The 25291-nt window shown below is 40.5% G+C and overlaps 1 protein-coding gene across 1 annotated transcript in view; it reads right to left on the reverse strand.

Moving 5' to 3' along the window:
• The window catches only part of LOC138966720 (uncharacterized), a 46673-nt gene that overhangs the window by 15465 nt on the left and 5917 nt on the right, over nt 1-25291 (reverse strand). Inside the window, exons 2-6 of the mRNA XM_070339038.1 lie at nt 13255-13379; nt 9058-9235; nt 2416-2513; nt 1471-1578; nt 749-784 (exon numbers count right to left, since the gene is read on the reverse strand). Of these exons, the coding sequence (XP_070195139.1) occupies nt 749-784; nt 1471-1578; nt 2416-2513; nt 9058-9139 (324 nt within the window). The 5' untranslated portion in view covers nt 9140-9235; nt 13255-13379. The remainder of the gene's footprint in view (nt 1-748; nt 785-1470; nt 1579-2415; nt 2514-9057; nt 9236-13254; nt 13380-25291) is intronic.

Consider the following 25291-nt stretch of genomic DNA (forward strand, 5'->3'; position numbering starts at 1 on the left):
CATACAATCTGCTATCATTTGAATAAGAACTTACCACACACGACTCCCGTCACCATCACTTTACACATACAATCTGCTATCATTTGAATGAGAACTTACCACACACGACTCCCGTCACCATCACTTTACACATACAATCTGCTATCATTTGAATAAGAACTTACCACACACGACTCCCGTCACCATCACTTTACACATACAATCTGCTATTATTTGAATAAGAACTTACCACACACGACTCCCGTCACCATCACTTTACACATACAATCTGCTATCATTTGAATAAGAACTTACCACACACGACTCCCGTCACCATCACTTTACACATACAATCTGCTATCATTTGAATAAGAACTTACCACACACGACTCCCGTCACCATCACTTTACACATACAATCTGCTATCATTTGAATAAGAACTTACCACACACGACTCCCGTCACCATCACTTTACACATACAATCTGCTATCATTTGAATAAGAACTTACCACACACGACTCCCGTCACCATCACTTTACACATACAATCTGCTATCATTTGAATAAGAACTTACCACACGGAACTCCCGTCACCATCACTTTACACATACAATCTGCTATCATTTGAATAAGAACTTCCACACACGACTACCGTCACCATCACTTTACACATACACTCTGCTATCATTTGAATGAGCACTCACCACACACGACTCCCGTCACCATCACTTTACACATACAATCTGCTATCATTTGAATGAGCACTCACCACACAATCTGTGAGATCGAAGTAAATAAAGTACACCTGCAAAGAGTTAAGGAAAATAATATATTATATATAGAGATATACTACAGTCAAAGGGCCAAGTACAAAGATTTACGTTTTTCACAGAAAAATTATTTTGTGCCAAGAAAAAAATGTTTCTTTAAATACACACACGCACACAAACGCAGAAATGTAATGCTGACAAAGAAATAGAGGAAGGCACACATCCACAAACAGAGACAGAGGCATAGGCAGACACGCAGACAAACAAATACATACACATACAGACAAAGCAATACATTAATGAAAGGAGAAATAAAAAGAATGAATACATGAATTATACATTAATCAATACATACATGAATAAATAAATGAGTAAGTAAATGAATAAGATAAATTCATATATTACTGAATGAATACGTAAGTAAATGTAAATGCATAAAAGCATTAATAGATCATTAACTAGCTAACTAACTACATGCAGCTAACTAACTAACTAACTGACTAACTAACTAACTGAGTCAATAACGAGCTAGCTCACTTACTAATTAACTAGATGATAAGTAACTCAGTAGCTAACTAACTAACTAAATAACTATCTAAAAACATAAATAAATACATACATACATTCACAAATAAATAGTTAACCAACCAACCTAACAAACAAACAAACAAGCGAACAAACAAACAAACAAACATACAAAGAAACAAATGAATAAGGATACAGCGAAGTTATTGGCCCTGACGTGGCTGGCGGTAGTGAGCACGGGTCTGCCCTCACAGTAGAGCACCTGGTTGGCTTTCACGCAGTTCTGAACCAGCACCCGTACCACCTGAAAACACACACACCATGTTACAATGTTTAAATGTTTTATTCCGCTTTTGGCCAGTAGGGCGTTAAACCTTTACACAATACACAGTCATATAACACACGCAAACACACGCACAATAACAGTGCACGCAGGCACAGCAAGCAGTGATGTTAAATAAACAACAACAAAGAAAAGGACAAGAGAAAGAATATGGAAAAAGAAACGACCTAAAGAAGAAAACAAATAGATGACCGGAGAAAAGGAAGAGTAGGGGGAAGAAAAGGAAGAGAAGGTAAGCAAGAACTTCACAACTTTACAACTTAGAGGCACACTTCTGCCCGTGTCAACAGTGTGGCTCCCCATCTCAGATGTGGCCAGGTTTTCACATGGGATAAGATCATCCCTCCATGTGTTCACACATCAAAAAGCAGCACCATGAAGGCTTGCTGTGGTGAGCTAGATTGGTTTGCATCATTAATTTCTTAAAAAGCAGTTAGTGTATATCAGTTACGAAGTTAATTCATTTAAACCTTCCCGTTGTGCACAGAGAACAGCCAGGATGTTCCTTGTTGGTATGTTACCAAGTCGAGGGACGGACTTCTCCCGCCATGTAAAAGGAAATAGTCACTGATGGGTACGCGAAAATAAACAAAAATAGTTGCGTTTGTGGTGATGGTGGAAGTATAGATGATGATGATGATGATGATGATGATGATGATGATGATGATGATGATGATGATGATGATGATGACAGTTACGACGACAACGACGATGATGGTAGTAACAAAGAATAAAAGGGATAATGAAGAAGCCAAAGGAAGAAGGAGAGCAAAGAAAACAAGAAAACAAAAAGGTCACCTTAGACAACCAGTAGCGCCGTCGCCATTTGAGTAGATAACCACAGCTGACGATACCCAGTGGGAAGACAAACACCACCAGCCGTACCGGTAATGCCACTGTAACACAGTAAATACACACTTTCCTGCATCATTTGTACCCTGGACTACAATTACATAAAGACTGCAGACTTCCACGGTATACTCTTGCAAACTCGTACGCAGGAATTTGAGCGCAGACTACAATTACCGCAGCTACAACAAAGAGAACGGAGGACTGTAGACTTCCTGGCTGCTATCATTGCTTGTCCGATACTGTACACAGTAGCATTAACTTCGGTGAGTTATTACAATACAGTGGAACCCCTCCCACAAGACCTTAACAAATCTGAGAAAATCAAGTCTTGAAAAGGAGGAGGTCTTAAATTGGGGTGGGTCTTAATAAGGGGGGGGGGATCCACTAGAAGGCTAGATAGCCATACAAGTTTAAGGCTGGAGTCTAACGTTAGTAGAGGTTGGACTAACCAATCATATTTCCATCCTCAAACTCAACTTCGCAGTACAGGAAATTGCAAAGCTGTTACTACTACAGAACACTAACAGCTGCTACTATTCTGAAGCCAAGCAACGGACACTGTCCAGCATCGGCAACAAAGCACGCGAAGAAAATTGCATTATTCTGTATGCTCTCGCCTTTTAAAAAGCTTTACTATACTATATTGAAGCAAGTGGTTAAAACGGATGTAGAGGCAGAGATTGCAAACGCCCTCCAAACGATTGGATGCCTGGAAGGGAAACAGAAATGACATTTTCACATCAAACAAGTCAGTATCGCATAAAAAGCACTTGAATAAGAACATTGTGAATGATGCACAATACCTACTTCTTTATATTTGTCTAAGTAGTAAAACCCCCTACTCAGCAAGAGAGTCTGTGAGGGTCGTGGCGGGGGAGTCAGAAGGGTATGGGTCGAGAAGGAGAAGTCTAATCTGAGAACATTAAATTTTGTCTAGACTACTTTGCTTTTTTATTAAAAAGGATCTGGCCTTTCATGTCCAAGTATTTTTTCCTGTTCAATGTCAAATGTTCAGGGCCGGACCAAATGAGTTGTAAGGGGGGGTTCCTCCTTTTTTGGGGGGGGGCAAATCAGCGAAGTGGCGAAACCACAGGCGCGCGCCTGCAAAGCAGGCGCGCGAACTAGGGGGGTCCGGGGGCATGCTCCCCCGGAAAATTTTTGAAAAACGGTTAAAATCTGTGCAATCTGGGTGCATTCTGGGCCTTGTTTTGAGGGTTAAGAGCAGCATTGTTTTGGTGCTAAAACTAGTAAAAAAACAACAACACTCAAAGCAAGGTACATGCTTTTTCCAGGGGTGGGGTTCCGGAACCCCTGGAACCCCCCCCTGGGTCCGGCCCTGAATGTTCCATGCATGGAGAGCTTTCTTTTTCTCTCTGCGCCTCTTTTTTTTCTGTCTCTCTCTTTTTCTCTCTCTCACACACACACACACACACACACACACACACACACACACACACACACACACACACACACACACACACACACACACACACACACACACACACACTAACACACTAGCACACCTTGGCACTCCTCAACTCCAATTAATGGCGGAAATAAAAAAAAAATCGCCAAAAGCCTTTTTAGTCCTGTCACTGAGAAGTGAAAATACTTGAAAGGGTTCGTTAAGACTTACTATACACACCTAGTCATTTCCCGAGCAGACTTTGAAAATAATGATACCAGATTGTGAGGGGTATCTCAGTTTGTCTGAGGACTGACATTCGAGTGAAGACCTAGTAGTATTTCCCCCTTCAGTCTTTTTTTATTGACAGTTCCTCTTTGTTATTGACTGTCACTGTAACTTTGGCTGTCTTCCTCAATTAAGAACTCTCTCTCTCTCTCTCTCTCTCTCTCTCTCTCTCTCTCTCTCTCTCTCTCTCTCTCTCTCTCTCTTATCTGATTTTTCTGTATCTGTCAATGGCACTTCCCATGCAGACTTTGAACAGAAGGATTCCGGACTGGAAAAGTATATACCAGTTTGGCTGAGCATTGGAATTCGGTTGAAGACCTTTCATCGTTCAGGCTTTCGTTTAGGCAGTCCATATCAATGCTTGTCATTCTCTGTGCCTTTGGCTTGTTTGCCTCGTTTGCGTCCTCCCTCTGTCTCTGTCTGTCTGTTTGTCTCTGTCTGTCTGTCTCTGTCTGTCTCTGCTCTGCATCTCTGTATGTCCCCCTGGTTTTTTTCTCCATTCCTGTCTAAAGTACGTACACGCTGTCTGTTGTCCTAGCTCCCACTTAGCTCCATGTTCTTTATTTTTGTCCTACACACTTTGTCTGTCTGTCTGTCTGTCTGTCTGTCTGTCTCTGTATGTCTTACTGTCGTATAACTGTCTGTCTCTGTCTCTGTCTCTCTCTCGCTCTCTCTGTCTCTCTGTCTCTCTGTCTCGCTCTCTCTGTCTCTTTGTTTCTCTCTTTCTCTGTCTCTCTTTCTCTCTCTGTCTCTGTCTCTCTCTCTCTCTTCTTCTTCTTCTTCTTCTTCTTCTTCTTCTTCTTCTTCTTCTTCTTCTTCTTCTTCTTCTTCTTTTCCTTTTCTTCTTCTCCTCCTCCTCCTCCTCCTCCTCCTCCCCCCTCCGAACGCTACTTGTATTAGGTCGCTCCAGTCCCGACCGCTGCCGACACTTGCTGTGATTCGATACAGAAAAAGCTACTTCAACCACTTCTGGTCCAAACACTTTTGCGCCTTCAAGTCTCATTATGAGCCTCTTGAGCACAAAAGGGTCTTACTTTGTGCTGAGATTGAAGGGGATGTTTTGTGCTAAAGGAGCCCCAAGTTGCCACCTCTCGAAAAACGGCAGGAAATTAAACTAAAAACAACCATTCCAAAAAACAAGTCACACACACAGTTTCAGCTCACAAAGAAAGAGAACATAAATGAGAGAGAGCAAAATAGAGAGAGAGAGAGAGAGAGAGAGAGAGAGTTGTTGGGATGGTGGGAGGGTTTTAGGGTGGGAAAGACAAAGACAGAGATAGACAGACAGAGAGAGACAGAGAGACAGAGACTTTGATAGAGAGACAGCATCAGGAAAAACAAAACAAATGAATGAAACAACAAGCTACTTGAAGCAATTCTGCTTCAAACAAATTGGCACTTTCTGGTCTCATTTTGTGCCTCTTGAACACATAAGTGTCATTTTTGTCTCGACATTAAAGAGGTAGTTTTGTGATCATGGTGCTTCTTCTTCTTGCGCGAAAGTGAAAGTGAGGAACTTAATCTAAAGTTCCAAACTGTACATTGCTTTCTGATCTCGTGTTCTGACATCTTGAATACAAATTAAAGGGTCTTACTTTGTGGACACATTAGAGAAACTGTGTGCACAAGGTGCTACTTCTTCTTAACCCAGAATGAAAGAAAAAATCTTTTCTCAAGTAAAAAGCAAATGATTAAATCAGCAGAAAAAGATCAGAAAAACATCAGAAAAACGGACAACAAGCTACAATACGTTCTTTCTTCTCTTATACAATTTCAGCAGAAAATTCAAAAGAGGCAATGGTAAAAATACCTTTAAGATGGCTCCTTTAATTCAAATACTACTTTTTTTTTGTTATTTTCTGGTTTCTGTCAGGACTTCAATTAAAGCTTGCAATCGGCAACTATAGGACAAGACAACCTGATGACGTTAGCTTCTAAAACAAAAAGAGTATATTTGCAGTTTCGTCATAAATTACCAATATTGTTTGTTTGTTTGTTTGTTTGTTTGCTTTTTTGTTTGTTTGCTTGTTTTTCTGTATGTATGCTTTTTCTTGTCAATAATCAGATTTAAAAAGCAACAACCTCAAGACCTAATCTTGTGAAGAAGAACGAAACGAAACCAAAATTGAATGGCAGTTATTTTCGGCCGAGCCAGACACATTGTGTAATTTGCGTTAGTTTAACGCATGTGACATTGAAATACTGAACAAGGAAACAAACAAGCCACAGGAGGGCACGGGACGGACCCAAACAATTACTTTTTGCCAGACTGACATTTCACAAGCCAAAACTTCGTTAAAATCCCGGTATGTGTACATTCCCCATCTGGGGGTGGGATTCGGAGGCTGTAGTTGCGAGAAGTGTCGACAGCCAATAGTGGCCAAGAACAAGACGGAAATTAAACCAGCTTTATTGAAATCGACGGGCTGTGTGTCGAAATAACTGATTAGTAAGTATTTTCAGTTTCGGTCTGTCTGTCGGGCTCTCTCTCTCTCTCTCTCTCTCTCTCTCTCTCTCTCTCTCTCTCTCTCTCTCTCTCTCTCTCTCTCTCTCTCTCTCTCGCTCGCTCTCTCTCTCTCTCTCTCTCTCTCTCTCTCTCACTCCTGCCCTCCCGCCCTTACTCCCTCTTTCCCTTTCTCTCTCTCTTTCTGTTTCTCGCTCTCTCTGTGTCTCTCTCTGTCTCTGTGTCTCTGTCTCTGTTTCTCACTCTCTCTCTCTCTCTCTCTCTCTCTCTCTCTCTCTCTCTCTCTCTCTCTCTCTCTCTCTCTCTCTCTCACCCTCTCTCTCTGTCAACGCCAGAAAAGCCTATGACATAAACCTAGACGAACATTGAAGCAATTTTACGGAACCAGACGACCGTGTGTCGAAATAATTGACAAGACATTGTTCGTGTCTGTCTGTCTTTAAGGCTGCTACCCCGTTTGACTGAGTGACTGCCTGTCAGTCAGGCTTCCCTTCAAAAGTAAAGGAAAAGTGTACTTCCCGTGAAAGTAGTTCAGGTTTTTAGCTCAGATATGCCCAGGCTCAACTCAACTCAACTCAACTGAAATTTTATTGGCTTCAATTTTCATAGAAGAATTTGTCTTGCGCTTGGGAGAAAGTAAGAGTATAACATATAAAAACAGCATTCATATCACATTTCATGTATCACACACAGTAATCACTAGTATAAGCCTACAATTATCACATTTGTACCACATAAGAAGAAAAAGACCGTCCCTTTACTTGGACGTGTATCAAAAATCAGCATCCTGACTGCTTGCTGTGTGTGTTGGAAGTTTTGTTTGAATTATCTTGACAGATGACGCTCGTGGCTTTAAAGAAATGTATTTGTGAAAGAAATTCCCAGGCTGCGCAGAAAGCAGTCAGGATGTTAGATTTTGGTATGTGTTCAAGTGTGTGTGTGTGTGTGTGTGTGTGTGTGTGTGTGTGTGTGTGTGTGTGTGTGTGTGTGTGAGTGTGAATGTGTATGTGTGTGTGTGGGTGTGTGTTTGAGTGTGAGTGTGAATGTGTGTGTGTGTGTGTGTGTGTGTGTATGTGTGTGTGTGTGTCTGTCTGTCTGTCTGTGTACGTGTGTGTGTGTGTGTGCGTGTGTCTGTGTGTATGTGTCAGTATGTGTCTGTGTGTGTGTGCGTGTGTCTGTGTGTCTGTGTCAGTATGTGTCTGTGTGTGTCTGTGTGTACGTGTCTGTGTGAACGTGTCTGTGTGTCTGTATCTGTGTCTGTGCATGTGTTTGGGTGTGTACGTGCGTGATTGCATACGTGCCTTCTTGTCGACTTATCATTCCAGATTTTTCTCCTTTTTTTCTCCATTCGTTTTCCTTACGACCTGGGAATTCTTTTCTCAGAAACATGCACGTTCTATATTGCTTCTAATTACATTTCTGCGTTTTCCATTTTCCCTCGAGATACATTAAAAAAAATAAAAAAAAACCGAAGTCTCTAACACAATATGTTTCCTCTAATTCTATTTACAATCATTAACCGTATTTAATTCTTCCATTGTGAGAAAGCCCACTATTAACCTTCGGGCCGTCTCGTATATAAGCCGAAGTAATGCGATTTGGAGACAGTGATGGCGGTCATTAAACATTGATTTCCGCCCGCAAAAGGTTTACTGGCAGGTCAAACCCCACAACAGGGGAAATAAAGCACACAGAAGAAAAACAACTTCCGTTAGGGGTTTAAATTGTGATTCTTGTGATCACGCAAGATCAGGGTGACAGAATCGCTGTTTAAGGCTTTGCGTATCACCAAAATGCAATTGTTCTTAAGTCTTTAACTTCATTGTGAAAGGATGTGTATTCAGAAGAATGCTGGCATTTAATGTTATTCTACATTATTCTATTGTATTTGATTCAATTCAAATATTTTTCTTCTGTTTTATTTATTCTTTTTTTATAGCTTTTTTATTACTTTTTATTTATCTTTTTTCGAAATCTACGTGGCGCACGCACGCACGCACGAACGCACGCACGCACGCACGCACGCGCGCACACTCACCCATTCACATAGTCATATATTCAGGCTCGCAAACACACACACACACACACACACACACACACATACAAACACACACACACACACTGACACACACACAAACATATTCGTGCCCATTCACACACACACACGCACACGCACACACACACACACACACACACAAACACACTAACGCAAACACACACACTTACACACACACGAACACAGACACCAACACACACACAGACACACACACGAACACAAACACACACACACACATACACACACACTAACACACACATACACACACACACTAACACACACTAACACACACATACACACACATACACACACACACACACACACCTCGTTACACCCACTAGTCACCCCACCCCCCAACTCCCCTCATCCACTCACTTCCAGAATTGTCATCCACTTGCACGGCGAGCACGGTGATGAAAGCAGGCAGCCAGAGAGCAGCGGCGAGTAGCAAAGCCATCAATGGCTGAATGCACAAAACCCAAGGTAGTTTGTTGCTGCCGTTGAGAACTGTGGATACGTTTTGCACCAGTGCGTAGAACTCTGTTTTCTCCAACTGCAAGAAAAAAGAAAAGACAAAAAGAAAGAGCCAATAATTAAGAAACCGACAACAGTTGGTGCAACCAGCAAAACCAGTACACATACAGCCAGTTATTTTTTTAAATTATTATTTTTTTTTACATTTTTTTTAATCAAAAACAGAACGAGCAAGAAATTCCTTCGAGGTAGGAAAAACACCCCCGTTGGTCAAAGGGAAATAACCATTCTCACTGCACCCATTCTCACTGCCACCAACTGAGAAGGTTATTTCCCTTTGACCATGAATATGTTTCTCTATAAGTCCTTGTAGAATCTTAATCCACCAATAACTCCCTAACCGTGTGTTTGACTGGTCCCAATTTTTGTAAGGACCGTCTCAGGAATGTATAGAACCTGTTCACCAAGTTTGGTGACGATCGGTCCGTTCATTCTTGAGATCTATATGCGAACACAAACACACAAACACACAAACACACAAACAAACAAACAAACACATCGACCGAAACCTATACACACCCCTATACCGGGGGTGTAACAATTCAGAAGTTATTCGTCCTAGTCAACCGTCTCTGTTTAGCGGTCTATCTGTTTCTGCGGAAATCATCTGTGGTGATCTGTGGTGATCTGTGGTGACTATAGTAAAAGCAATCACGGGAATTGATGCCCAGAGTGTGACAGTGTCGACGTGTGTTTTAGTGGCTAGACAGCTAGACATGTGCGTGATGGAGTAGGTGCAATAACACCAGTGTTTTCGTACGGAACGCGGATTGTATCAAATGATGCATCAAATTGATGCATCCAAAACCAAGATTTGATGCATCATTTTCACAATTTGATGCATCATTTTCACAAAAGGATGCATCATTTTCAAAAAGGATGCATCATTTTCCAAAACTGATGCATCCTTTTAGAAAATGATGCATCCTTTTAGAAAATGATGCATCATTTTGATGCATCATTTTGATGCATCACTTTCGGTTTTGTATGCATGCGAAAGATCATTCATTTCCGGTCTTTCCGTAAGAAATGCCTGAGCACGGAAAAACTTGAAATGACATCATCATTAGCAGCAGCAGCAGCAGCACAAGCACAACCACCACCACCACCACCACCACCATCATCATCATCATCATCATCATCATCATCATCATCATCATCATCATCATCATCATCATCATCATCATCATCATCATCATCATCATCATCATCAACATCATCATCATCATCATCATGTCCACCTCCACCACCACCATCATCTTATGCTGATGACACCCAGCTGTATAAACCCAGTCCCCCTGCAGAGACACATTCCGCCATCCAGACCATTCAGACATGCATCACTGATGTTAAATCTTGGATGGTCGATAACAAACTTAAGCTGAATGATGATAAGACTGAAGTCTTACTGTGCAAAAAGAAGAACACTACATTTCCCTCTCCCCAACCTGTTTTTGTTCAAATAGGCAACACCGACATTCTTTTCTCACCATCAGCTAGAAACCTTGGATTCACCCTTTCATCTGACATGACCATTAACAAACATATATCTTTAGTCTGTAGAGCAGCTTATTTTGAGCTTCGTAAGATCAGCACCATTCGCCACACACTCTCCTCTCAAACAACGAACACTCTTGTCTGTGCCTTTGTTCTTTCTAAACTTGACTATTGCAACTCTCTTCTCTCTGGCTGTCCTCTGTACCTCCTGCATAAACTACAAAAAGTCCAAAACTCGGCTGCACGCCTCATTCTCAAAGCACGAAAACGAGATCACGCAACACCACTTCTTCGCACACTGCACTGGTTACCTATTCAAGCCCGCATTGACTACAAACTGTCCACCCTCTGCTTTAACGTCTTTTCTGGCTCGTCTCCTGCTTACTTCTCTGAACTCCTCACCGTCTATTCTCCAGCAAGACAACTCCGTGCCTCTTCTGACTGTCGCATCCTTACCATTCCACACACCAAAACCAAAACATACGGACAACGCACTTTTACTTTCTGCGCACCCACACAATGGAATTCTCTCCCCTTTCACATCCGCCACTCTCAGTCACCCCAAGCATTCAAACGAGCACTTAAAACACACCTCTTCAAGAAATACAACCCCTGATTTTGTTTTTCTCAGTCCATCAGTAGGCTACATGTAGTGTATTTGTTGTTTTATTGATAATGTGATAATGTGAAGTGCGATACAGCCAGATGCACTTGCAAGAAAGCAAAGAAACCACTGCCATAGTCACTGCCACCCAAACAATTCATCTTGCAAGAACAAGAGCAAGTAAGCTCAGCAAATCGAGTTGAACTGGAACGTCGTGGGTTTCCCTTTTTTGACCCCAGTCCAAACTGGGATAATGTTTACCTTTTGTAAACTTTAAATGTTTGTAAAATGAGGTAGAGGGGTATTTTTGTTTTGCTTTTGTAAAATTTGTTTATTAAAATTAGTCATGTAAATGGTACATATGATAGCAGTTTAAATTCGACAAGCGCTAGGAACTGTACCCACGGAATACGCGCTATATAAGCTTCATATTGATTGATTGATATGTTTAAAATTTTAAGTTTCATTATTGTTACTGGTGTTCAAACAGACTGACTAATTTGTAAAACAGTTAGACCTTAGAATTGATTTGACACATTAGGCAAGGATTGCCTATTGTGTAGACATTTTTGCCTAAATTGCACAGCAGTCGTGCCTAAATCGAAACTTTGCCTAATTTCACGACTTAGGCTGCCTAATTTATGCAATAGGCAGCCTAAATCATAAAATTTGACAAATTAGGCAAAATTCAACATTGATTTCACAGGTTAGGCACGGCCGTTGCCTATTTCACGAATTAGGCAAGAGACTACCTAATTCAAGAACTTAGGCACTTTCAGGATCTAGGCACGACATATATAAACATCAAGAATTGTTGATAACATGTTCTGTTTGATTAAGGGTATTCAGCTGGTATTTCCTTGTTTTCACTACCTATTTTATTCATGTTTTTATTACTTAGTTAGTGGAAGAATTTTTTGTAATGTATGTTTGATGGTTTTGGACACAGCTGGACGACCTTGATTTTGCTGATGATCTGGCTCTTCTCTCTCACACCCAACAACAGATGCAGGAAAAGACCGGCATTGTTGCGGACAACTCAGCTAGCCTGGGCCTCCACATCAACAGAGGGAAGAGCAAGGTGTTCAAGACAAATGCACCTAACAACACACCCATCACAGTCGAAGGCAGTGCGCTGGAAGAGGTGGACAGCTTCACCTATCTCGGCAGCATCTTGGACAAGCAGGGAGGAACGGACGCAGACGTCAAAACCCGCATCGGCAAGGCCAGAGCAGCATTCCATCAGCTGAAGAAGATCTGGGGATCCAGCGAAGTCAGTATCACTACAAAGATCAGGGTTTTCAATACCATCGTGAAGCCGATCCTACTATACGGAGCCGAGACCTGGAGAACCACCGTCACCACCATGAAGAAAATCCAGGTCTTCATCAATACCTGCCTCAGGAAGATCCTCAAGATTCGCTGGCCAGAAAAAATCAGCAACGAAGACCTGTGGCTGAGAACCAGACAGCAGCCCGTCGAGGAGGACATCCTACAGAGACGCTGGCGGTGGATAGGCCACACCCTTCGCAAACCTGCTTCAAACATCACAAGGCAAGCCCTCACGTGGAACCCTCAAGGCAAGAGAAAGAGAGGGCGACCCAGGAACACATGGCGCCGAGATTTGGACGCAGATGCAAAGCACATGGGAAAGACGTGGGGAATGCTGGAAAGACTCGCCCAAAACAGAGATGCATGGAGGGAGCTGATTGGCGGCCTATACCCCAGACGGGGTCACAGGCGTAGGTGAGGTGAGGTGATGTTTGATGGTGTATGCTTTTAATTAAGCGTTGTTGACTATGAATGTAGATGTAAATGCTTGTATAACTGTGTTTTAATTTTAAATGTGTCAAGCGCAAAGAACATAATTGTAAAGTTATGATGTTGCGCTATATAAATGCTCATTTATTATTATTATTATTATAAGCACCACTCACGTTGATTCCATGTGACTTGAGACTGGGAGGCAGGTCTTCGGAGGAATCAGCGATCTCCAGGTAACTGTCCCACCCGACCTTGACAGCTAGTGTACACTGGGCAAGCGTCTGGCCGTTGACAACACCTGCACACACAACCACAATGCTCAGGTGACGATAAAGGATTGAAATGCGGTTTTGCAGTATCGGACTGTTTTCTTGTGTTGCAAGTCTAAGATCAGACACAGGGTCGTTTAGCGAGATAACCAAAAGCGTAAGACCAGATTTGCTTTTTATGTTAAAGGTTGTGGTTGTAGTTTTTGTTGTAGGTGCTGAGAATTTTCCGAGCTCTCTCTCTCTCTCTCTGTCTCTCTCTGTCTCTCTCTCTCTCTCTCTCTCTCTCTCTCTCTCTCTCTCTCTCTCTCTCTCTCTCACTCACTCTCTCACTCTCTCTCTCTCTCTCTCTCTCTCTCTCTCTCTCTCTCTCTCTCTCTCTCTCTCTCTCTCTCTCTCTCTCTCTCTCTCTCTCTCTCTCTCTCTCTCTCTCTCTCTCCCTATCTCGACTGTAGCCCTCGCAAACTTTTAAAAATAAATAAACACTGAAATTAGAAAAGAAATAACAAAGCAATCAAACAATGTCAAACCAGTTCAATATTCAGTTGGAGTTTTTTATTATTTTTTTTTTTTTTTCCTTTTTTATTTTCCTTTCTTTTTTTCCTTTTTTTTGTGTTACATGTTGTTCATTTTACGCACACCGGTTGTTAATCGAATGTCTGACAATTTCTTTGTATTTTTTCCTTTTGTTACCTCCCCTGCTATTATCATTCTGCCTCGCAGCAAGTGTTAGAGCGTTCTGTTCCGGGAGTGATCTTTCCTTCTTTTCAGGTTCAATATGGCGAATGATTTGACAATGGAACGGAGCATTCTGTCCAATCAAAAGGAAGAAACGTGCTTCAGCGACCCCCTCCCACCCCCACCCCCCTAACACACACACACACACACACACACACACACACACACACACACACATACACACAATTTTTTTTTTCCTTTGTGGCGGTGTCATAATGGAGTTTTTTTTGTTGTTGTTGTTGTTGTGGACAACGCCTTTATTTTCAAATTTTGCAATTATGAAAAAAGTGCATAGTGTAAAGGGTATTATGAAACACGAAGTTTCATTTCATTTTCAAACATGAATGTTAAATTTACGGGAGTACCATATCTAAATTTGCTAATGCACATACACACACACCCTAGCCCCACTGCACCCAGAGGTAAAAAGACGCGTGAACAATTGTAGGGGAGAATAGTAGGTTGTTTTGGCTGGAACATTAGTTGGCCGGTCAATGCGTTCGTTTTGGGATTGGTTGTTTGTTTGTTTGTTTGTTTGTTTGTTTGGATTGGTTTGCTTGTTTGTTTGTTTGTTTGCTTTTCGTTTGTTTGTTTGTTGTGTTTTATTCATTACTCCTTCCTTTCCTTTAAGCTCATTCTGTTTCTTTGCTGTTTTACCTGTATAATTTACAGAAGCAGATTCAAAGATGATTGCATTGTATTCCTCATATTCTCCTGTATTCAAAAATATATAGATATATCATGTTTACTCTAAAAATGTGCTCAGAATTAAAGGAAACGGGTTCAATAAGTACGAGCGTGACCCGTCGCAGTCTTTGGGTATGGTTAGTCGAGATTATCTAAATGTAGTCTCGGCGATGACTGGTTTGTCGTGTTGATCTTTTAGCTTGATACCGACTGACTAAATGTTTTTATATCGCTTCACGCGACTTGTTTCATTTGTTTGCACCCACCACCAACGTCCCTTCCTCCTCCCACCACCCCACCCCACCCCACCCCACCCCACCCCACCCCACCCCTCTTAATCCCTTGTCTTCTTCTCCTTCTTCTTCAATCTGCAGCATTTATACAATCAAGTTCCATGTCTAAAATTCTCAGCTGGAGCACTCAACAACAATAACAACAAAAAGAAGAAAAGAAATGAAAAGAAAAAAACACGAAAATGAAAGAAAAACTCAGCCAGCGACATACACAAAAGCTGGCTCCATCACCAGCCACAGATATTCAGTCACAGACATGGATTTAACCCTTTTAGCGCGGGCCCACTGGATCTCGGGAACGTGGTTTTAACCCTTTTAGTGCGGGCCCACGGGATATCGGGAACGTGGTTTTAACCATTTTAGCGCGGAATTTCTAGCACGGGGAACATGCGCTGGGAGCTGTCGTTTACATCCTGTGTCCCATACCGCTGGGACACGCACACTCCTGGTAGCGTTAATTTGGTGCCAAGGTCCCTTGGACAAGTCTGGAAGCGACAAGGTTTACGGCTGACACCTTTAAAGTGACAGAACACGAGAAGTTATGAACGTGTTTTCAGACATTTTCAGGAAATTCTTGTTTTGTGCGTTCGTGCATTTCTGTGTTACCGTGACATTTGTTATAGCTCGTAAAATGAATGAAAACAGAAAGAACCTGCAGTCACTTGAGATTTTGTTTCGTTGTATTTGTCTCTTTATGTATGTGTATGTGTGTGTGTGTGTGTGTGTGTGTATGTGTGTGTGTGTGTGTGTGTGTGTGTGTGTGTCTCTGTGTGTGTGTGTGTGTGTGTGGTTTTGTGTATGTGTATGTGTATGTGTGCGTGCATGCGCGCGCGCGCGTGTGTGTGTGTGTGTGTGTGTGTGTGTGTGTGTGTGTGTGTGTGTGTGTGTGTGTGTGTGTCCTGTGACCCGTCCCTGGAGATACGAACAGCTCCACTGAGTGGCGTTAATTTGGTGCCAAGATCCTTTGGACAGGTCCGGAGCCTTTTCAAATAATTATAACGGCTGACGCCTTTAAAGTGGCAGAACACGAACAGTTATTGAGGTTATTAAAAAGAGTGCGCGTGGGTTGGGGTGAGGGGTGGGTAGGTTGGTGGTCGGTGTCACATGTGGGAGGCTGTCTCTGCTAGATTGTCTGTGTTTGGGTGTTTGAGAGAGAGAGAGAGGTGGGGGGGGGGGAGAGGGTGACAATGTCCTTTGTAGAAGTCGGGAATGCATACGCGGCAATGTTTACGGCTGGTGCTCCTCAAATTGACGGAACACGCGAAGTTATTGCAGTCGTTTCCGATTTTTGTTTATGTGTTGTACTTGTTTTTTTCCGTGTGACCTTGCTTAGCTTTAACAGGAAAACACATTTGTTGTTTTTGTGCGACAGATTTTGATATTTCCGTAGTCAGCAAATCTTCTGATTTTCCTCGGACCAACCAGTGAAATAAAATATAATAAAAGTAAGTAAAATAATAACATAAAAAAACTAGATGCTGTGCATCAAAGTTAACTGTTGATCACACACTAAAAATTCTCAATACACTTGATTAGAAATCTTAACCAAAAACAAAGGAAAAAAGAGGGAAGATAGCTCACCCGGGGTGGGTTCAAATCCCGGGTTGCATGCGCATGATAAAGATACCATTCACAGCAAAAGTCTCAGGGCGTGGAAAACACAAACACACGCATTCAGGGAAACAAAATGCGTAGCGCCTTACTTGATGGCAGCTCGTTTACCCATAAGGAAAAGAAACCTGAATTTCCATGAGGGTAGCTTCATTCACAGGACGATATGATATTACCTTACTTTGCCTTACCTTACCTAGGGTTTTCGGTTTATGGCAAGACGAATGACGATATGATATTACCTTACTTTACCTTAACCTTACCTAGAGTTTTCGGTGTATGGCAAGACGAATGACGATATGATATTACCTTACTTTGCCTTACCTTACCTAGGGTTTTCGGTTTATGGCAAGACGAATGACGATATGATATTACCTTACTTTACCTTAACCTTACCTAGAGTTTTCGGTGTATGGTAAGACGAATGACGATGTGATATTACCTTACTTTACCTTAACCTTACCTGGAGTTTTCGGTGTATGGCAAGACGAATGACGATATGATATTACCTTACTTTGCCTTACCTTACCTAGTGTTTTCGGTTTATGGCAAGACGAATGACGATGTGATATTACCTTACTTTGCCTTACCTTACCTAGGGTTTTCGGTTTATGGCAAGACGAATGACGATGTGATATTACCTTACTTTGCCTTACCTTACCTAGGGTTTTCGGTTTATGGCAAGACGAATGACGATGTGATATTAACTTACTTTGCCTTACCTTACCTAGGGTTTTCGGTTTATGGCAAGACGAATGACGATATGATATTACCTTACTTTACCTTAACCTTACCTAGAGTTTTCGGTGTATGGCAAGACGAATGACGATATGATATTAGCTTACTTTACCTTAACCTTACCTAGAGTTTTCGGTGTATGGCAAGACGAATGACGATGTGATATTACCTTACTTTGCCTTACCTTACCTAGAGTTTTCGGTTTATGGCAAGACGAATGACGATATGATATTACCTTACTTTACCTTAACCTTACCTAGAGTTTTCGGTGTATGGCAAGACGAATGACGATATGATATTACCTTACTTTGCCTTACCTTATCTAGGGTTTTCGGTTTATGGCAAGACGAATGACGATATGATATTAACTTACTTTACCTTAACCTTACCTAGAGTTTTCGGTGTATGGCAAGACGAATGACGATATGATATTACCTTACTTTACCTTAACCTTACCTAGAGTTTTCGGTGTATGGCAAGACGAATGACGATATGATATTACCTTACTTTACCTTAACCTTACCTAGAGTTTTCGGTGTATGGCAAGACGAATGACGATATGATATTACCTTACTTTGCCTTACCTTACCTAGGGTTTTCGGTTTATGGCAAGACGAATGACGATATGATATTACCTTACTTTACCTTAACCTTACCTAGAGTTTTCGGTGTATGGCAAGACGAATGACGATATGATATTACCTTACTTTGCCTTACCTTACCTAGGGTTTTCGGTTTATGGCAAGACGAATGACGATATGATATTACCTTACTTTACCTTAACCTTACCTAGAGTTTTCGGTGTATGGTAAGACGAATGACGATGTGATATTACCTTACTTTACCTTAACCTTACCTAGAGTTTTCGGTGTATGGCAAGACGAATGACGATATGATATTACCTTACTTTGCCTTACCTTACCTAGTGTTTTCGGTTTATGGCAAGACGAATGACGATGTGATATTACCTTACTTTGCCTTACCTTACCTAGGGTTTTCGGTTTATGGCAAGACGAATGACGATGTGATATTACCTTACTTTGTCTTACCTTACCTAGGGTTTTCGGTTTATGGCAAGACGAATGACGATGTGATATTAACTTACTTTGCCTTACCTTACCTAGGGTTTTCGGTTTATGGCAAGACGAATGACGATATGATATTACCTTACTTTACCTTAACCTTACCTAGAGTTTTCGGTGTATGGCAAGACGAATGACGATATGATATTAGCTTACTTTACCTTAACCTTACCTAGAGTTTTCGGTGTATGGCAAGACGAATGACGATGTGATATTACCTTACTTTGCCTTACCTTACCTAGAGTTTTCGGTTTATGGCAAGACGAATGACGATATGATATTACCTTACTTTACCTTAACCTTACCTAGAGTTTTCGGTGTATGGCAAGACGAATGACGATATGATATTACCTTACTTTGCCTTACCTTACCTAGGGTTTTCGGTTTATGGCAAGACGAATGACGATATGATATTAACTTACTTTACCTTAACCTTACCTAGAGTTTTCGGTGTATGGCAAGACGAATGACGATATGATATTACCTTACTTTACCTTAACCTTACCTAGAGTTTTCGGTGTATGGCAAGACGAATGACGATATGATATTACCTTACTTTACCTTAACCTTACCTAGAGTTTTCGGTGTATGGCAAGACGAATGACGATATGATATTACCTTACTTTACCTTAACCTTACCTAGAGTTTTCGGTGTATGGCAAGACGAATGACGATGTGATATTACCTTACTTTGCCTTACCTTACCTAGAGTTTTCGGTGTATGGCAAGACGAATGACGATATGATATTACCTTACTTTACCTTAACCTTACCTAAAGTTTTCGGTGTATGGCAAGACGAATGACGATGTGATATTACCTTTCTTTGCCTTACCTTATCTAGAGTTTTCGGTGTATGGCAAGACAAATGCAGATGTCATGTATGACGAATTATGTTCGGTCCTAACAGGATAAACTTGTACAAAACATAAGGAGACAGGGAGTGATGGGTCGGGCTAATGAGTGTCGGGAAGACACGTTTACCACATCGATTCTTGCCCATTTGTAGCAATACTTGGCCAAGGGACATAATTCTGACACACGACGTCATTTCCGCTATGTGTCAAAGTAATTGTCGCTTCAGTCATTTGTGCAAAGAGTTATGCGAGTCCTAAACTGTAGTCAGCGCATTAACCATTCGCAAAACAGGCAGAAAAACTTAATCTCCTCTGGTATATTATACTGGTCAAGGTGACACGATCGATTCGATAGTTTTCAAGTTTTCAGACCAGACGACAAAAGGCATCTCCACTTATAAAAAGAGAGAGAGAGAGAGAGAGAGAGAGAGAGAGAGAGAGAGAGAGAGAGAGGGGGGAGAGGGAGAGGGAGAGGGAGAGAGAGAGAGAGAGAGAGAGAGAGAGAGAGAGAGAGAGAGAGAGAGAGAGAGAGAGAGAGAGGGTGAGTGACAGACAGAGACAGAGAGCGTGAGCGAGAGAACAAAGTGTCATTTACTGCATTTCCACATACTCTAATGGAAAAATGTCCACCCTTTAAGCTGCGTCAACACATAGGTGCCAACGTCCATTTTACCACTGTTTACGCCCAAGCTCCCGGCAAAGTATTCCTACACCATCATGCATTAAATCAATAGAAACTCTGCACTGTGTAAACTCTTCGGACCAACAACCCAGATCTGACCAGACCTTCACGTGGAATACGTCCATTACCCAAAAATCGACAGCCCGGGAATTTGTTTTGATTTAATTTCCGAATTTAGTTCATGAAAATTGTAACTCTTCACAGGATACTTGCACCCGAAGACAGTAGAGTGATAATTATGGTCTTATCAAATGCAAAAGTCAGGGCAAATATGAGACAGTCAGCAGAATTGTTTTCGCACTTATGGCACAACAGGAATCAACATTCTAGGCACTGTTAGGACTCGAAACCTTTCTTTATTTACTGTGACAAGTTAACTCGAGCTCCAACATGTGACAAGTTATCCGTACCCACTCATATGGCTCTATCTGACCAGGTACGGATATATCCGCTCAGATTGTTAGCTTCAGTCGCTTACTGTAACGTTGATCTAACGCCTGCATTTCAACGTGTTGATACACAGTTACTACACAGTTACTACAATTCTGAGTGACCCGCTGCAGCACAGCTGGTCTCGGCCAAAAAACCATTGGTCAACATAGGAGGGGTAGAAAGTGTTAAAGGCACATTCCTTCTCGCGTGAGAGATCATGTTCATCACCGTACCTCTGTTCAGACTTTTACATGGGATAAGAGTACCCTTCGGCAAAAATGCCTGCAAGGAAAATCAACAGTGTGGCTTTCTTCTGCACAGAGAAGGATTTTGTTGTTGTTTGAATTCATTTCGTAAGAGACACGAACACCCATGTCAACCTACTAAATTAGTTCACCAAAAAATGCTACTCTGCGAATAATGCAGTCACGTTGTTGATTTTTGGCATGTATCCAACTGCGTAATTTTTTTATTTTTAGGGTTTGTATTATTGTGTGCACAATATGTAGAAATGACATGTGATGACATTACATTTTGCATTGACTACTCTAGACATTCGGCTGTGCTCATTGTGCAACTGTTTCATGATTTGCATGTGGTATTGTTGTACATTGTGTACCGCCATACAGAGCTATTATATTTACTTGGTGAAACAAACAAAACCTTACAGTGATGACAACCAACTCATTTCAGATCTGCACCTTTAATTGTAATGGTCTAGGTGACCACAAAAAAAGAAAAGATGTGTTTGACTATTTACGTAAACAAAAATGCAATTTGTATTTACTACAAGAAACACACTGGAAGGCAGATAATGAAAACTTTATTCGTTCGTGCTGGGGGTACAATTGTTTTGTTGCAGGCAATGAGACAAACAAGAATGGTGTGGCAATTTTGTTAACCAATACTTTTGAATACAAGGTGTACAATGTAAACAAAGATCCAGCAGGGTGTTATGTGTTGTTGGATATAGAATTTTTGGGAAAACGTGTAACCTTAGCTAATATTTATGGTCCGAGTGATGGCGATAAACCAGACTTTTTTCTTTCAGTATTTAACCAGATAGAACAGATGGGAAATGAGTATATTATAATTGGGGGGGACTGGAATGTAACTCTTAATCCAAAGGTTGATGCTAGAAACTACAGAAGTGATGTTAATCGCACCAAAAGTAGAAAGACTATCTTGGAAATTGTTGATAACTTTGATTTGATTGATGTATGGCGCGAAATTTTTCCAGATAAAAAAATGTACACTTGGAGAAGATTTAATTCTTTTCAGCAGAGTCGCCTAGATTACATTTTGATTTCTGAGGCCTTGCTGTCTGATGTGAATGATGCAAAGATTATTCCTGGTTATCGCTCTGACCACTCTATGGTTATTGTTGGTTTTAAGACAGAAGACTCTGGCAAGAAAAATAGGCAGTATTGGAAATTTAATAACTCCCTTTTGAGAGACAGAACTTATGTGGATGTTATTAAACAGCTTATTTTTGATGTAAAGAAACAGTATGTGGTGCCAGTATACAATTTTGATAATATCAATGAAGTGTCTAATGATTGTATTGACTTTGTTATTAATGATCAGTTGTTTTTGGAAACTTTGTTGTTGGAAATTCGTGGAAAAACCATCTCATACTCCTGCTACAAGAAAAAAGAAGAAAATAGAGAAGAAGAAAGGTTAGTGAATGAAATAACAGAAATTGAATCAAAATTAAGGCTTGACCAAGATCTTGTGTTGTTACTGGAAGATAAGCGTTCTAGGTTAATGGAATTACGTGAGAAAAAGTTGCAGGGTATGATGGTGCGCTCACGAATCCAGTGGATTCACCAGGGTGAGAAGCCAAGTAGATATTTTTGTAATCTGGAAAATAGAAACTTTGTGTCAAAACGCATGTGTTTTTTGGAAAAAGATGATGGTGCCGTTGTTTTTGATGATAAAGAAATTGTTAAGGAAACTAAACTTTTCTATGAAAAGCTTTATAGCAAGCATGATGTAACAGATATTGATATTGATACTTGTGTTCATAATGCCACTAAACTAAATGATGAAGAAAAAGATATGTTGGAAGGTAGCATTAGTTACAGTGAAGCCCATACAGCACTGCGTGCTATGAATAATAATAAGAGTCCTGGCAGCGATGGCTTCACCATCGAGTTCTTTAACTTTTTCTTTGGTGACATTGGAGCCTTTTTAGTTCGTTCTTTAAATTTTGGATTTGAAACTGGAAACTTGTCAGTGACGCAACGTCAAGGAATTATTACTTGTTTGCCAAAAGAAGGAAAGCCAAAACAGTTGATTAAAAATTGGAGACCAATCACATTACTAAATACAGTTTATGAAATAGCTTCAGCATGTATTGCAAACAGGATTAAAGGCGTACTGCCCAAACTAATTCACACAGACCAAAGAGGATTTATGAAGGGGAGATACATAGGGGAAAATATCCGGTTGTTATATGATATCCTTTTGTATACACAATATGAACAGATTCCGGGTCAACTCCTTCTAGTCGATTTTGAGAAAGCTTTCGACAGTATTTCTTGGAAATTTATAGATAGGGTTTTAGATTTTGTAAATTTGGGCCCCGACATAAAAAAATGGGTACGAGCTTTTTACTCTGAAATTGTGGCATGCGTCTCTGTAAATGGCTCTTATTCAGCCTGGTTCAGTATTTGCAGAGGAGTAAGACAAGGCGATCCTTTGTCACCTTATTTATATTTACTGTGCGCTGAGGTTTTATCAAACATGTTGCGTGAAAATGAGAAAGTAAAAGGTATACATGTGCGTGACTGTGAAATGTTAATGACTCAGTTTGCAGACGACACAGCTTTGTGTTTGGATGGAAGTGAAGAATCATTTACAGAAGCTGTGAGAATTTTGAATGTTTTTGCTAGTATGTCCGGATTAAAAATAAACTTAGAAAAAACACAGGTCATATGGATAGGGAGTAGGAGGAACAGCCAGATACGGTACTTGCGTGACATGAATTTTTGCTGGGACCCAGGGACATTTAGATATTTGGGGGTAGTTTTCTCTGTGGATACAGGAAATATTGTCCATCTAAATTATACAGGAAAGATTGCAGAGATAAGAAAAGTATTGAACATGTGGAGTAAGCGACAGCTTACCCCTTTTGGTAAAATTACTGTCTTAAAAACACTAGCAATGTCTAAGTTAACGTACTTATTTATGAATATACCAGATCCATGCGATATATTTTTGAAAGAACTTGATGGTATGTTTTTTCAGTTTTTATGGAATGGTAAGCAAGGTAAAGTTAACAAGAAATGTGCTTGTCAGTCTTACCAAAAGGGTGAGTTAAAAATGTTAAATGTTTGTACTTTCTTGTCAGCTATGAAAATTAGCTGGCTTAAGAGAGTTTTCTATGCTGAATCTCCTTTAACCAGGTTTACGCTCTGTCTTTATCCTGAGCTGGATAAACAGCAGCAGCTAGGGGGTGAGTTTGCCAACACTTTAATGCAATCAATCCACAATCCTTTTTGGCATGATGTATTGAAACATTTCAAGAAATTAAGCATAAAATGTATACCAACTGAAGTAAGTGAGTTTAATGCAGAATGTATCTTTTATAATAGAAATATTGTAATTGGAAAACACACTGTATACTTTAAAGATTGGACAGAAAGAGGTATTCTCCAAGTCTGTCATTTGCTGAATGAAAATGGCAGTCTATTGAATTTTGTAGATTTTCAGATAAAATTTCCTACGTTGAAGGTTAATTTTTTGAAATTTGCAGGAATGGTCAAATCTATTAAGGCATATCAGAAAAAGATAAATGTAATACAGGAGGCAAACTATAAATTATTAAAGCAAAAACCATGGAAAATAACATTTGAAGGAAACCATAGTGTCCAATCGTGTTTGGCCGCGGCAGACTCAGCCCCAGCTGGTGTGGTAAAATGGAATCGTATTTTTGATAACCTCAGCTGGAACAAGATCTTTTACTTATGTCATAAGACAACAGTTGATTGTCAGCTAAAATGGTTCCAGCTGAGGTTAATTTATAGGGCTTTGCCCACAAACCGCTACTTATTTCTGAGAAAAATTGTTGAATCTTCTAATTGTTCGTTTTGTAACAATGAGGAAGAAACAATTAATCATTTGATGTGGCATTGCCAGCATATTAACAGGTTTTGGCAGGAACTACAGGAACTGTTAAATAATAGTTGTTATCATGTTACTAATTTCCGGTTTTCGGAGGCGGTGGTATTGTTTGGAGTTCAGGAAAATATGTTCACTGATAAAGCCTTAGATTTCATTATTTTACTGGCCAAATTTTATATTTACAAATGTAAATGGAACTCTGAAAGACCGATGCTTCCAATATTCTTGAAATTTTTGAAAAGTAGATATTTTTTGGAAAAGTACAAGGGGGGATTAGCAGAAGATAAGTTTGACCGCCTCTGGCAACCATATTCTAACCTGGTTTCATGAAAACTGTCCAGTACTAGGCTCTACTCCTCCTCCCTAATTCGTTAACAGTATCTTGATATATATTCTGTTGTAAACTTGAATCTTGCAGTGATCAATATTATTTAAGGGTCTAGTAGTTGTTGTTGTCAAACAGTCCTAAACAGTGCCTCTTTAACTTTCCCCCTCTCTCTCTTTACTTCTCTCTCTTTTCTAGATCATTCTTTCTTATGCATGTTGTAAGTATGTAAGTGGCGATGTGAACTGTGATGTAATGTATAACGTGTTGTAAAATAAAAAAAATAAAAAAATAAAAAGAAAAAAGAAAAAAATAAAAACAATTTTTTTTTTTTTTTTAAGTTTATTTTGGTACGTGACATCTAATAAATTAG

The sequence above is a fragment of the Littorina saxatilis genome, linkage group LG5, assembly GCF_037325665.1.
Source record: "Littorina saxatilis isolate snail1 linkage group LG5, US_GU_Lsax_2.0, whole genome shotgun sequence".
NCBI classification, from domain to species: domain Eukaryota; kingdom Metazoa; phylum Mollusca; class Gastropoda; order Littorinimorpha; family Littorinidae; genus Littorina; species Littorina saxatilis.